The sequence below is a fragment of the Protomyctophum bolini genome, assembly GCF_963924005.1.
Source record: "Protomyctophum bolini genome assembly, chromosome: 9".
In the NCBI taxonomy this organism is placed as follows: domain Eukaryota; kingdom Metazoa; phylum Chordata; class Actinopteri; order Myctophiformes; family Myctophidae; genus Protomyctophum; species Protomyctophum bolini.
In genome coordinates, this window is record NC_137870.1 from 15,285,706 (window position 1) to 15,300,705 (window position 15,000).

The window sequence follows — 15,000 nt, forward strand, 5'->3', positions numbered from 1 at the left end:
CAGCCACCATAGGAAAAAAAAACTAAACTAAACGAGCCATTCGTGCATGTGGTGACTGCATGGTGACTGCATGTCTGAGACCCAACGCTCCCATATTCAAGCAGAGGACCTTCTCACCCAAGCTATAGGCCTCTGATGCGTTTTACAATTCCACCGTTTCCACGCCTTCGTGTAATTTCAAGTGATAGTTAGTTATAGGGTTGCATAATTAAGGCAGAAGGGATGAGATAGAAGGAAAGTGAGTAGTGGGCAGAGGACGGTGAAAGATATGACTGTGCATAATGGTATTGAGTGAAGTCCCCTCGTCTTCCCTGTAGGCCTACGGGCTGTCTTTAATCAAAGGAATCCGTCGAGGACACATAAGCGGCTATAGCGGACATGTGGATGACAGACTCCATGTTCTGAATAAATTGTTTTTACCATCGTATCGGAGATATATTTCCACAAATTGAAAAATCTTACAGTAGCCTATATGATTGGTGGCTCCAGTCGATCCTATACAATTAAGATCTATAGACCTTATAATCGCACACCTGTTTGTTGAAGGGCCTGATTGTCTAATACGATTGCTGTGTGTTACATAATGGCTATACAGTTAAGACAGTATGTTCGTTTCTTGTTGCTGCATATAGGTGCATGCTGCATATTGTAAGACGAATGCCGGACCTCGGACAATACACATCAATCAATCAATCAATCAATCAATCAATCAATCAATCAGGGAGGAGGAGAGAGGATGAGCTAGAGGCTCCGGATGAGGAGGAGAGGGGTACGGGGTGTTCACCCAGGTTATAAATGTTATCGGGTTTGTTTCAGCGCATTGTGGATTATCTTCCATTGCGGGACTTGCGGGTAGGCCTATAGGCTAATCGTTAAAGGGAGGTTTGCATTTCAGCCCCAGATGTGGTTGTTGCCGCTGTTTGTTTTTTTGGGGAGGGGACAGTTCGCGCGGTGTGGTGGATGACTTTAGCAGGCGAGCACCGCTTGCAGCACCCATTAGGCTATACTGGCCGGCCGGTCGGTGATGTAGGATGCAGCCTAAACAACTTTAGGCTTTTATTTTTATTTTATACGTTGACAGTCACAGACGGCAATTCTCAATTATGTATCGATCTTTAATCAAGGGACAACACTATAGTAATTCCGAATCCTGTGGGACGAATTACAACCCCAGCCGCATGCATAAACAAGGCTGTCAACCAGCGTTTTCAGTAGATCATTGGTTTCAGGACCCCGGACAGCTCCCGGTCCTATAGGCTGCTAAAATTATTATGCAACGTGACTTGTCAGCATAATCATGACATGTCTGTTGTGTAGGCCTACTTGTATTATGTCGTGTCGTCCTATAGTGTTTCCTGTTCTACTTAATAATACAAATAATAATAATAACTTGAATTTATATAGCGCCTTTCATGAACCCAAGGACGCTTTACAAAATGTACCAACAACAATCAACAACTATATGCCATAAGCCTGAGAGAATATGTGTCTTTTCAAGGCAGCCTTAAAAGAGTCCAGTGTTGGAGCATGCATGGCGAATCTCTATTGGAAGAGAGTTCCACAGGGTGGGGGCTGCCACACTGAACGCTCTGTCCCCGAAGGTTCGCTTGACTGCCTTGGGGACAGAGAGGAGGTCCAAGTGTGTTGTTGTTACTGTTACCTGGTCTTGTCTCACCAGTCCTGTGATTAACTGTGTCTTGTTGTTTAGCTCTAGCCGATCATGAAGTGTTCCCTTGCCATTTGGCAGTCGATGCATGCTACAGTGTGTTCTCTGCTGTTTTGCATAGTAAGTTCTTGTTTGTTCGATACATCTTCATTGGATTTGATAAACCTGCCTGTGTGGTTCTGCTGGTCCTCACGTGACACAATTTGGCATTTTTTGGCCAGGGACCCCCACCTGAAAATTGTTTGCGCCATGGGGACTCCCGCACAAGAGTTTATTGAAAATAGCCTATCTATATTGTGTGAAGAGAATATAAAATTATAGTGTAAGTGGTTAAATAACACCTGGAGGTGCATGTTGTAGAAAATGTGGGCCAGGGCTAGTGGTGTTGTAGCTTTGTAGCTACAGATGAAGCCAGCTCATCTTGGATTATTGTAGCTTTGTAGATTTTGTAGCAGCTTATTTTAGCATATTCATGTCGATGGCTTCCATTGACAAAGTGGCAGCCTGCAGCTTTATACTGTATCTTCATGTCACTGGCTTAGTGGCTTCCTTTGGAAATGTATGGCAGCCTGTAGCTTTATATCTTCATGTCGCTGGCTTCCATTGGAAATGAATGGTAGAGTATATAGCTTTGTATCTGCCAGTGTGAAACAGTGAGAGAGAGAGCGAACATTGACACATTAAGGAGATACTGATTGTTTGTCTTGGTAACTGTCATTCTTCTCACTCTTTAGTGCCTGTCTGTCTGTCTGTTTGTATAGACTTTTGTGATGATGAAGGCTGCAGATTCAATCAGTGTTTTCTGGAGAAGCTGTCAAAAAGCGGTCAATATGTAGGAGAAATGTTACAATAAGAACCTTATTGTAACATGGGTGTGGGTGCGTACGTGCGTGTGTGCGTGCATGCGTGCGTGTGTGTGTGTGTGTGTGTGAGAGTGAGAGAGAGAGAGAGAGGCGAGAGCAAGCAAGCACATCCTACAGTAGATTTGTTCTATACTTTAAGAAGTGCTATTGATGAGTGAGGGAGAGAGAGAGAACTGTTGATTATTTCTGCCCTGTCCTTGCTGCCCTGCCGTTCTGCATACAGTCATACTGTGTGTGTGTGTGTGTGTGTGTGTGTGTGTGTGTGTGCGCACGCACACAGTATGACTGTATGAACGGCACGCACGCACACACTCACGCACGCACTCACGCACGCACGCAAACACGCACACAGGCTCCAGCCGCCTCTGCTTCGACCAACCACGGCTCCCCTGCTGCTCAGGGTCAATTCTATTTGCTCCCTGGCTGTGTAGCAGCGCTGTACATATTTACATCACAGCGCTGAGGCTAAACACACTATCACATTCACCCATAAGGATGGACATAGGGCTGCAATTATCGAGCTTCTATAGCGATTATTCCGTTCATTACTTTTTCGATGAATGGAGAAGCACTTTAAAATATATCGTTGCTGTCAGGCAGAAAAGTGCGTTAACAATCAGTTATATAGTTCACCTCTATCCCCGTTCTGAAGTGTTCCTGCTTGAAAAGCCCTCTATGTCCACCTACGCCTGCCATAAGAGCTCTGTAGCACACAGTATAGTTTTAGTTTGTATCCATTTATTTAACTGATGCTGATATCGTATCGTATCGTATCGTAAAGGCTAAATATACTGTACTGTATGTTTGGACAGATGCTGGGTGGGATGATGCCTACTTTGAGGCATCATGCTTTCTTTGTGGCACTAGGTTGTTCTACTTCTCTGACTATAATGGGACTTACAGGAGCATTCAGTGATTTGGGTGATTTGGAAAACCCCCCGGTCTGCTCCGGTAACAAGATGTGCACATGCAAGCACTATACAGTGGGGGGTAACGCAACAGGCCAACACCACGCACACCAAGGCCTGGCCCCGCTCGATCATAATTGGCGGAAGGCCCCTCTATCCTGATTGGATGAAGGCTGGGCCACCTAGTTAACTGGGGACAGAGAGGACAGTTGCCGGAAAATAGCAGATCTGCAAACTCACAACGTGTCACGCTGCTTGTGGATCTGCACTATTTTCTGAGAGGAGTTTTGGTGTACATGGGGAAAAGAGCAGACCAAGTACAGAGCAGATAAATGTCTTCGTTAAAATACAATTAAACGTAGCCTACAACATATTAACATAAATGTTAATGTGTATATAAACAAGCAATTTACACAACACTGATGATTGGCAATAATGCTGTCAAACAAGTCTATGATGAAGCTATCTATAAAACGTTTAATCTGCAACAATTATGTTGGGTCCCTGCTTCGTCTCCCTCTCTGCTAAGTGGTCCTTGGCCTGGGGGGAAAAATTGTATGTCACGTTGGATGAGAACGTCTGCCTAAACGACTAAATAGTACATTGTTAATTGTAGAGTGCAGCAGCAGGTGGGCTTTATAGGACAGGTTAAGGACTACTTTGAAAAAGGCACACAGCTGTGGTTGAACTGTGACGCACGCTGAACAGCTCCCCGACAAGTCTTCATTAAGATCAATCTGATCGTGGGACATCATGGAAGAATGGGGGAAAGATTGAGTAAAATAAATACACTATTGGTCTTGATTCTGACTGACTGAAGGTAACACGATGAAATGGCATACTATTAATAATTTAGCGGACTGTCTGTCAGTCAGTCTGACTGACTGACTGACTGACTGACTGAGTACTTCCTTAGTGTAACCCAGGTCCAGAATATAGGTTAAAATGGGCTAAATCACCCTTTACAATAAATATATAAATACAATGGATTAAAATGGGCTAACTCATCCTTCAATATGAATAAATAAATAACTGTTAAAAAGTCCTCAAGTGACAATTCATTCATTCAGTCATATCCCCTCACTACACTGAAATGTACACAGAAAACCCTCTCAGATCAGTTCATCCTTATTAGATGAGAGACATTGCCCAAACTGGTCTGAACGAGTGTCAATTGAGCCTGTTGCCTGTGTGCAGGGACAGCAGGTGAAACGAGTCCTAATCAATGAGAAAGAGAGAGAGAGAGGGACAGCAGAGTGAGAACAGAGTGGAGAACTGCAGAGTGCAGACAGAGTGAAAAGCTAAACTTCTGTTTAAGAAAATGTAGAATGATAAATGTCAGTTGTGTACATTAATGCACAGCATTAATGATATTAGCTTGTTGTGAGGAGCAACATTGAGACATCTAAAGCAGCTCTGATGTGCTGATTTCATTTGCAAACCCTGGTGAGTGACAAACAGTGTTTGATGCATTAGCTGCTAGGTGGCTAACATGAGGGACTACTGGTGACTAGTTTGTTTGTTCAATGAAGAATTACGAGTGGCCCAGGAAATGATTCTCCATTCATTTTCTCCATAGGCTTTTCAAAAAGTATTTATTTAAAGACTGTTACGCCGCGGACAAAGCCAACTCGGATCGTGATCAATCATGACAATAATTACAATGTTTTGGGCCGATTAAATAATTAGTAAGAAGAAAAACAAAACCAATATAGTGTTGTATCCTGCCTTTATTTTCTTCTTTCAAATTATTTGATCGGCACAAAATAATGTGTTTGTTGTCATGATTTGTCACTATCAGAGTTGGCTTTGTCCTCGGCGTAACCGTCTTTATATAAATACTTTTTGAAAAGCCTATGGAGAAAATGAATGGAGAATCATTTCCTGGGCCACTCGTCGTTCTGAAAGGGGAAGGGACTGCAACACGCTATATAGGGCCACAATTGGCCCGTGTTCAGGGGCAGGAAGCTGAGCGGGGAGGGTGATATTTGCCACTGCAGCTACTCAGGGGGGGAGACCACTGTTGGGCGGGAGGAGTATGACGCAGGCTCTAGAGTAGACTACGTCCTCCCGGTGGGGGCTCCTCACTGGCAGGTGAGTCAGTAGAATACAACAGTGGTGACAAATGTGGGGAGGGGTAAGTAGTGCAAAAATAAAATAATAATAATGAAGTATAGCCTACAACCATGGCTGCATGATTCAAGGTATCGTCCAGATGGATATATCGGTCTGGCTCTAATATCCCTAAATCTCACTCCAAATTAAATATTGACTTGGTCTCTTGGCTCACTCCAGCGCTTGTCATATATTGATTTAGCTTCACCTCAGGCGAAAGCAGCTTATTTGATCAGAGGGACAGCATAAGTGAGCATATGTTCCAGATTTTTGATTGCCCACTTCAACTCTTAAAGAAAATGCATCTACAGAAGAAATAAGGGACACAAACCTGAGTTATTGGGTGAACCTGAGTGATTGCACGCACACACGCACGCACGACAGTCGCACACGCAAACACACACACACACACACACACACACACACACACACACACACACACACACACACACACACACACACACACACACACACACACACACACAATGTTGGGGCACTTTCAGGGAAATTTGTTGCAACTAGCTTGTGCTCACGTCCGTGTTGTTGTTGTTTCTCTGTGAATATCGCATGTCCGAGTGAGACACACATGCACACACAAACCCTACAATTTGAACGATGGCAGACAGTGATGTGTCTTTGTGCTTTGGCCACTGATCATGTTGTTTTTGTTCCCCAGACAGTTCAGTTCAATCCTTAACACTGTTCGTGTACCTTTTTGTCTTGCCTTGCCCCAAGTCTATCAGCATGTGTTGTCCTGCCCATGCGGTATTTTTGTCCTACCATGCCTATTAGATATTAGGTAGTATTAAAGGGTACTGGAAATGGACTTGGACTTGCACTGAACTTTTGCACTATTACATTGCACCAGCACTATTGCACTTGGGTTACTGTACAGTATGGATATTATGTTATGCCAGTGGTGAAGGTGAAGCTCTAAACTGAATTTCGTTGTTTCATGTAAGCAATGACAAATAAAGATCTATCTATCTATCTATCTATCTATCTATCTATCTATCTATCTATCTATCTATCTATCTATCTATCTATCTATCTATCTATCTATCTATCTATCTATCTATCTATCTATCTATCTATCTATCTATCTATCTATCTATCTATCTATCTATAAGGCCAGTCCAGTAGGTTTTCTTTCCTCCTAACTTGTTTGAGCTTGTAGATCTGTTATTTAGCTGTTTTTGTCCTGCCAGTCCAATGTTTGTTTTGTGCCTTTTTCCCTCCTTTCCAACCCCCCTCCACCCACCCTGCTTGGTATTTTGATGATGTCTGGTACCCATCCCTTGGGGGGAGGTGCTGTCATGATTTTACTGTGAACTGTTTACTGTATACCCTTATTTTCTAGTGTTGTCTCAGTGTTTCCTGTTTTGCCTAGTTGTTGCCTGTCTTGTCTCACCTCATCCCCTGTTACACACCTGTCTCCATTCTGTCATTAGCCTGCAGTTGCCTGATGACACTCACCTGTGTTTGCTTCACTATCAGCCTGTAGTCTAAAGTACTGGACTCATTCTGCTCTCACACTGCCAGATCCAAGTTTGATGTTACTGTGTGTTCCTGCCTGTCCTACTAGAGCCCCCCGGCTCTGCAGAGGCCCAACGGGTCCTACTAATGAAACTAATGGAGCCCCCTGGCTCTGCAGAGGCCCAACGGGTCCTACTAGCGATGCATTCAGTGTTTTCATTAGCCAATAAAGACGGCGTGCGTGCATGCAGGGTTAGCTAAAAATGCAAAACAATGCAAAAGAAAAATGTAACGCTGGATTAACGCCAATTAATCAAATCTCGTTCTCTCGGGCGTGGCGTCCTGGAAAAAGGTAGATTAATCTCGTTTTCTCTGACATGCCACTGAAACAGTTAAAAATAAACAATCACTGTTCTAATTCTCTTATTTTCTCTTCTCTGCTCACAGGTTGTAAGGCCCACGTGTCCGTCACCTGTTACCATGGAGACCAACTTTGCTGCTGGGAAGTCTTTCAGCCAATGAGAGCAAAGCGAGGAGCTCAGATGAACGCTCCGGGCCGCCACGCTGGAACAATGTCATTTCCTGTTCTGACTGTCCGGTTGTGACAATCCACTTGTGGACTGTGATGAAGAAACTATCTGCTTGTTCAAAAATGTGAAAAACATATCTTTCAAAAATTCACCAAAAATGTAAATCAAGAACATTTGGAAAAATGTCAGTGTTGAACAAACAAACAAACAAACAAATAAACCAACAGACAAAAACGTAGGTCACTATGGCAAACGACAGCATCACTAAGAGCTGTTCTCTGGTTAGTGAATTACAATATTAACTATTGCCAACGTCCCTGTCGTGTTTTTGAAGAAAAAAAAAGAAGAAAAAAAGAGAAACGCACCAATAACATGCTGTGGTGGTTGCTGCTGGCCCTGCCCCTGTGGGCGGGGCGTACACCGGCTGACTCCGCCCAGTCTGAGAGGCGGGTCGTAGCGCACATCCCTGGTGACATCATCATCGGGGCACTGTTCTCCGTCCATCACCAGCCTCCTGCGGACAAGGTGTGTGTGTGTGTGTGTGTGTGTGTGGTAGGATGTGAGGAATATATGTTGTATAACCAAATGGTGACTGGAAGGGGTATTCCAGTCAAACGGTGCCTTCCCACTTCCATACCTGCAGGAATACATTAGTGCCATTCTCAAACCCGCTAAAACAGTTAAAATGACGGAGGCACGCTGTCTAAAGTGCACTTGAGCCACGAAAGGCGCCGCTGTGCTCAATGTTGCGAATTCCACTTCAGCCGACTCAGTGCCGTTCGGGTCAATGTCCCCATAGGGATACAATGGTAACTCATATGCCCCCTATAGTCAACATGTGCTGTTTCAGCAAATGTTTGACTTCTTGGGACGTGCAACCATATTTTAAGTTCATTCAATAGTTTGAACCAATATTTTATTATGATAATATATGTGTGGATATAATATTTCATCTTAGTGTTTGGAAGTGGAACGCTACAGGAGCGGAGATAAAGGCATTTGAGAAAAGTGGATGGGAGCTGTTTTTTTATTTTATCACTTGATTTCCTGGTTTCAATGATGGTGACTCACAGGTTCACAAAGAGCGCCATGTATCGTAAAACTACTGAATAGACATCGTGACGAGAATATCATCATTGGCAGGCCAATACGTTAATGTTACATTATCATTAAAATCCTGTTGTTTTTGCCAATTAATTGGGTGTCTCCCCCCCCCCCCCCCCCCCCCTCTTTTGCGCTTATGCAGGTCCACGAGCGCAAGTGCGGCTCGGTGCGCGAGCAGTATGGCATCCAGCGCGTGGAGGCCATGATGTACACGCTGGACCGCATCAACGCCGACCCGCGCATCCTGCCCAACATCACGCTGGGCTGCGAGATCCGAGACTCCTGCTGGCACTCGGCCGTGGCGCTGGAGCAGAGCATCGAGTTCATACGCGACTCCCTGGTCTCGTTCGACGAGGCAGAGGCAGAGGCGGGGGGAGGAGGAGGAGGTATGGCTCAGTGGTGGATAAAAGTACACACTTTTTATGTAAAAATATCAATACTGCAATATAGAAATACAGTTACATACAAGGGCGACTGTGGCTCAGGAGGTAGAGCAGGTCGTCCAATGATCCATGGGTCGGCGGTTCGAATCCTGGCTCCTCCTGTCTACATGTCAAAGTGTCCATGGGCAAGACACTGAACCCCAAATTGCTCCCAATGTGCTGGTTGGTACCTTACATGGCTTCTACCGCAATCGGTGTATGAATGGGTGAATGTAATGCACTGTAATGCACAATCTATGTAAAGCGCCTTGGATAAAGGCGCTATATAAATGCACCATTTACCACACATGATTTAGTGGATTACAGTATAACCCTAACATATAGGGACAAGCTACAGTTGCCTTATATGTGTGCTTTTGCCTAAGAACTAAATCTAAAGTTACTATGTTTAGTGACCCTGTCTAAAATCCCATTTCAAGTTTTCAATTGTATAAAAATATTTAGAAAATCAGCAGATCTACAAGCCCACAATGCGCACATTGCTTGTAATTAAATTATTAATCACAATGATTCAGTTTGACAATGAATGCTCATGACGGCGACAGGCCCAGGGGGAGGCGGTGGCGGCGGAGCGATGAGGTGCGCAGACCCCTTGGCGACACCCATGCAGGGGAAGAAGCCCATCGTGGGCCTGATCGGACCCGGGTCCAGCTCCGTGGCCATCCAGGTGCAGAACCTCCTGCAGCTCTTCAACATACCGCAGATCGCCTACTCTGCCACCAGCATGGACCTCAGTGACAAGGTACAGCAGGGATGGGCAACGTTGAAGATGGAGAGGGCCACTATAGTTCCACAGTTGCTCCAGAGGGCCACATGGCATATATAGTACTATGTTGTATCGATCATGTTTTGGGAAAGGTGAAATGCTGCTGCTGCTGCTGTTGTTCTTGCATGCTGCATGTGGGATTTGTATCCGTTTTCATGGTAATATAGCTGCTGCTATCCCAAACTCCTCTCATGCATCATTATGATATGATATAGTACTTTATTGTCGGTTCAAACTGAAATTTGTCTTGCGACCCAGCAGCCATTTATGCAGAACACACATACACACAGTTGACATAGCACAAAGAATATATTTTTTAATAATAATAATAATATGGGTTTAATATTGATGACATCAGGGATCTCCATACTGTATATATCTCCATCCCTGATGATGTCCTGGGGTGACCAACCAACCAAACAACACACTGACGGGAAATACACAATTTCATAGTAAATGCGTGCGACCTGTGGTAATAATAATAATATATCGGTCTGATATTAACCTGCTGGCCGCATTAAGTGATGGTGGGGGCTGCAAGTGGCTCCCGGGCTACCAGTTGCCCATGTACAGTATGAGGTACAGCACTGCTTCTCAAACATTGTTGTCTCAGGGAATGACAGCCTGTTTGATCCACAGCACCCCTGAATGATATTGGGTTACTTTTTTTGTGACTCAATGTTTATTCCTTTTTTCAGATTTTACATAGAAAGGGGGAAAAGAATAATTAGACATACAAATAGACACCAAATGAAACAAAAACAAGACAAAAAGTTAATACAGTACAATACAAATATACAGAAAAAATACAATACAAACGGTACAATAAATACATTTTAAACAATATATCACCTTACATTTACCTATGCCATTACTTTACAGCAATATGCTAATCCTTTCCCCTGAGATGTCACGAGGAAAACTTGAGATAATATCCATAAAGTGATTTTGATGAATTCCACTGAATGGGCAACATGCGTCAAGTGCTAATATAACGAGTGCTGTGTGTTAAACCCCAGCTGCATGGGGGTTTACTCATGCTAAATGCACGGGCAAAAATATGCTGACTGCAGTTCCAGCTTTGTCCAGTTAGAGTTTGGTGGCTTCAACGTTGGCCAGCCGCTCTGGGGGCTTGGGTGTATCTGTCTGCATCACATGGGCCGTTCTGGACCACCGCCTATCCGACGACTCGGCGCCGGACACCACCCTCGTCTGCAACGTGGGCACTGAATCTGAACTAGACGGACACAGACATTTGGCAGTATTTATTGGCCTGGGTTATTGCGTGGGTGAAATCTCAGTCCCTCCACCTCTCTCACTAGTCACTACCCCCCTCATCCACTCTCTATCCCTTTCCTTCCCCACCTCCCTGCCCCTCCTCTCCCTCACTCCCTATTTCTTTTTCTCTGTGTCTCTCTCTCTCTCTCTCTCTCGCACGCGTTCTTTCTGTCTCTCTCTATAACCCTCCCTTCGTCGTCGCCCCCCTCTCTCCCCGTATCTCTCTTTGTCATGGGGACAGCTCCTCCGTCCTCAGTCCATGTGCACAAAGCTCCACTGTGCTCCATCCTGCTCCACTGCATTCTACTGTTAATCTCTCGCAGCTGCCTTCAGCTGCACATCTTTATCACGCAGGTACAGTAGCCAACACACCTGACCTCAGCCTGAGTCTGATCTGATATAACGGTGGTGTGGTTCTCAGACATTTTTATGCCAGGTACCCCCAAATTAATGCATATGTGTTGGATGCTAAATTTATCAATTTAGCTGGGGACCCCCTGGAACCCCATCAAGGACTCCTTTTGAGAACCACCGTGATACACATCAAATCTTTTGCAACACAGGTTTTTCAGAAAACTGTTAGGATTTAGAAGACTTTTATTTTAAATCGGCCTCAGGTCGTAATGCGTTAAAAAACTAAACAAAAACACTTGGTTGATGAAAGTGCTGTATACAATATGAAGAATGTTTAAAAAGTAGTGAAAGTATAGCCAACAATGGCTCATAGTGTCACATAACTCACAATGTGTCACATCGAAAAATGCTCTGAGCTGAACTCGTTTTTGTCGCTTTTGGGTCTCGAGCTAAAAAGTATGGGATCCACTGCTTTAGAAGTGACCTGGTGTCATACATATACGATAATTGTTACATTCATGAATCATAATTAATTTGGTTTTTAATCACGTTTCAGAGTCTGTATAAGTACTTCATGATTCCTATATTCATTTGGTTTTTAATCACGTTTCAGAGTCTGAATAACTACTTCATGATTCCTATATTCATTTGGTTTTTAATCACATTTCAGAGTCTGAATAACTACTTCATGATTCTTATATTCATTTGGTTTTTAATCACATTTCAGAGTCTGAATAACTACGTCATGATTCCTATATTCATTTGGTTTTTAATCACATTTCAGAGTCTGAATAACTACTTCATGATTCCTATATTAATTTGGTTTTTAATCACATTTCAGAGTCTGAATAACTACTTCATGATTCCTATATTAATTTGGTTTTTAATCACATTTCAGAGTCTGAATAACTACTTCATGATTCCTATATTAATTTGGTTTTTAATCACATTTCAGAGTCTGAATAACTACGTCATGATTCCTATATTCATTTGGTTTTTAATCACATTTCAGAGTCTGAATAACTACTTCATGATTCCTATATTCATTTGGTTTTTAATCACGTTTCAGAGTCTGAATAACTACTTCATGATTCCTATATTCATTTGGTTTTTAATCACGTTTCAGAGTCTGAATAACTACTTCATGATTCCTATATTAATTTGGTTTTTAATCACGTTTCAGAGTCTGTATGAGTACATTATGATTCCTATATTCATTTGGTTTTTAATCACGTTTCAGAGTCTGTATGAGTACATTATGATTCCTATATTCATTTGGTTTTTAATCACATTTCAGAGTCTGTACAAGTACTTCATGCGGGTGGTGCCGTCAGACGCGCAGCAGGCCCGGGCCATGGTGGACATCGTGAAGAGATACAACTGGAGCTACGTGTCTGCCATCCACACTGAAGGTACGCTGACAACAACACATGCACTGCTTGGTTTCTTGGCTTATTATGCCAGGAACCCAGACGTTAAAACCCTGCTGGCCAAAGCTGGAACTGTAGGCAGGCATGCACAAGCATGTAGAGCGCGCAGGTAACTCAGATTGCTCGTTCATGAATCCATTCGGGCGGTTAGCACCACATTTTGGTGCCCAAATCAAGACAATGTGGAAGTAGAGCGTCTTTCTGCGTGCTTCAAAACCCACATATATAACTCCATGCATGCTCACATGCATAACTCGTCCTATACTCCATATGTAACTCCATGCTCACAGCATAACTAGTCCTATACTCCATATATAACTCCATGCTCACAGCATAACTCGTCCTATACTCCATATATAACTCCATGCTCACAGCATAACTCGTCCTATACTCCCGGGCCTCTTCCCTATAACACTCACAGGTGTTCCGTTCTGGTTTGTTCTGTATATAGAGCTGAATGTACAGTTCAGGACGTACTTCAATATGAACCATGTGCCGTACATCAAGAGGTTATTGCACCGTGTGACATCCAGGGGACATAAACAAGTGTCATTTATCTCTCCACACGCAGCGTCCCCAGGTGACATTTATCTCCCTTCACGTGCCGCATCCTTTAGGGCAGTCTATTCCTCTCTCTCTCTCTCTCTCTGCAGTATATGGCTCTTTATAGCGAGCAGCCGTCCCTTCATGTAGCTGTGTTAGATGTTTGCTGATAGTGAGGTAGGCGCCAGGAATGGAGGACAATGCTGCTACGTGTGTGTTTGTGTGTGTGTGTGTGTGTGTGTGTGTGTGTGTGTGTGTGTGTGTGTGTGCGCACGGCACATCAGCCTTACACCGCCGCACACAGGCTGCTGTGACCTTCAAATGTGCTCCCCAAGGTCGAACGCAGACTTCAGGAATACAATCACTGTCAGCCTGCCTGGCGTGTACATAAGGGAGAGAGAGAGAAGAGGGGGGGGGGGGGGGGGCTGGGGGGTCACGCACTCTTTGAGTCTCTGCAAAATGTCACAGCTATATAGTTCCATAGTGTTCTTTTACACGTGTATACTGCTATTACTGCATGTCAATTCAGCACCATAATGACAGGAAAGCAACGTGCGTGCATGCGTGCGTGCGTGTTTCTGACAATGAGGTCCACGCATGGGAGCAGATTCCAGTATGGCTGTAATGGCAGACAGCCCAGGCAGGCAGAGAGGGTGGGGGGTGGGGGGGGGGGGCGTAATGGCAGGCAGGCAGAGAGAGGACTCACGTTTGCTGCTCAATTCAATTCAGTCAAATTTGATCCAATTGGCCTTCTAGACATTTCACATGATGTTGTCACAGCAACACCAGCGAGAGTGATTGATCCAAACCTCAAGACATGAAGGCATCTCTCTCTCTCTCTCTCTCTCTCTCTCTGTGTGGACCCTGTGCTCATGTTAAAGGCACGGCAGGGTGGAATTTTCATACGATAAGATCTGGAGGCTTTCTGTGTAAAGTGGGAAGTATTGTGTATACATGTTGATCTATCTATCGCCTTGTGAGCTTGTAGATCAGCTATTTGGGATTGATCTTAAATAAACTGCACTGATTTGTAATTATGAATACTCAAGTATTTGTAAAAGCAAGTACTCCAGCACTTGTACAACTACGTAGGTACTTGTAGTACTACATCACTGACACTTGCATCCCCATAGCCTGCCTGGGTGGATAATTGTTCTACCATTAGCAATTAATAGTTTCATATACAGTAGTCATTGATGGATCTGAAAACTATTGGAGTCTTGGTTCGATGCCAGCATGCACGATAAATATCTCGCACTCTGTGTGTGTGTGTGTGTGTGGGGCCGCATCCGCGACACATTGTGAGCTTGTGGATCTTCAGGGTGCAAACCGGAGCATACTGTAAATATATCCAGGTCATCCGATCCGTCATCCTCTATCTAGTTTGTGTGTGTGTGTGTGTGTGTGTGTGTGTGTGTTGGGGGGGCAGTTTTCCCCTCTCTAGTCATGATGCCCAGTACAATCGTACTATGCAGTGGCGCTGTGGTAAAGTGCCTGCGTGTACATAAACATTTCGACTAACAG

The 15,000-nt window shown here is 44.0% G+C and overlaps 3 protein-coding genes across 4 annotated transcripts in view; all 3 read left to right on the top strand.

Annotated features, from left to right (window-relative positions):
- Positions 1-7,550, top strand: part of LOC308321749 (uncharacterized protein) — a gene marked incomplete at both ends in the record, with an annotated part of 16,035 nt that extends 8,485 nt beyond the window's left edge. Inside the window, one exon of the mRNA XM_080772839.1 lies at positions 7,476-7,550. Within this exon, the coding sequence (XP_080628965.1) occupies positions 7,476-7,550 (75 nt within the window). The remainder of the gene's footprint in view (positions 1-7,475) is intronic.
- The window catches only part of nlrc3l (NLR family, CARD domain containing 3-like), a 234,648-nt gene that overhangs the window by 103,536 nt on the left and 116,112 nt on the right, over positions 1-15,000 (top strand). The gene's annotated exons all lie outside the window — the stretch shown is intronic.
- grm5b (glutamate receptor, metabotropic 5b) overlaps positions 7,931-15,000 on the top strand; it is a gene marked incomplete at both ends in the record, with an annotated part of 76,447 nt that continues 69,377 nt past the window's right edge. Inside the window, 4 exons of the mRNA XM_080772840.1 lie at positions 7,931-8,083; positions 8,805-9,048; positions 9,657-9,847; positions 12,801-12,915. Of these exons, the coding sequence (XP_080628966.1) occupies positions 7,931-8,083; positions 8,805-9,048; positions 9,657-9,847; positions 12,801-12,915 (703 nt within the window). The remainder of the gene's footprint in view (positions 8,084-8,804; positions 9,049-9,656; positions 9,848-12,800; positions 12,916-15,000) is intronic.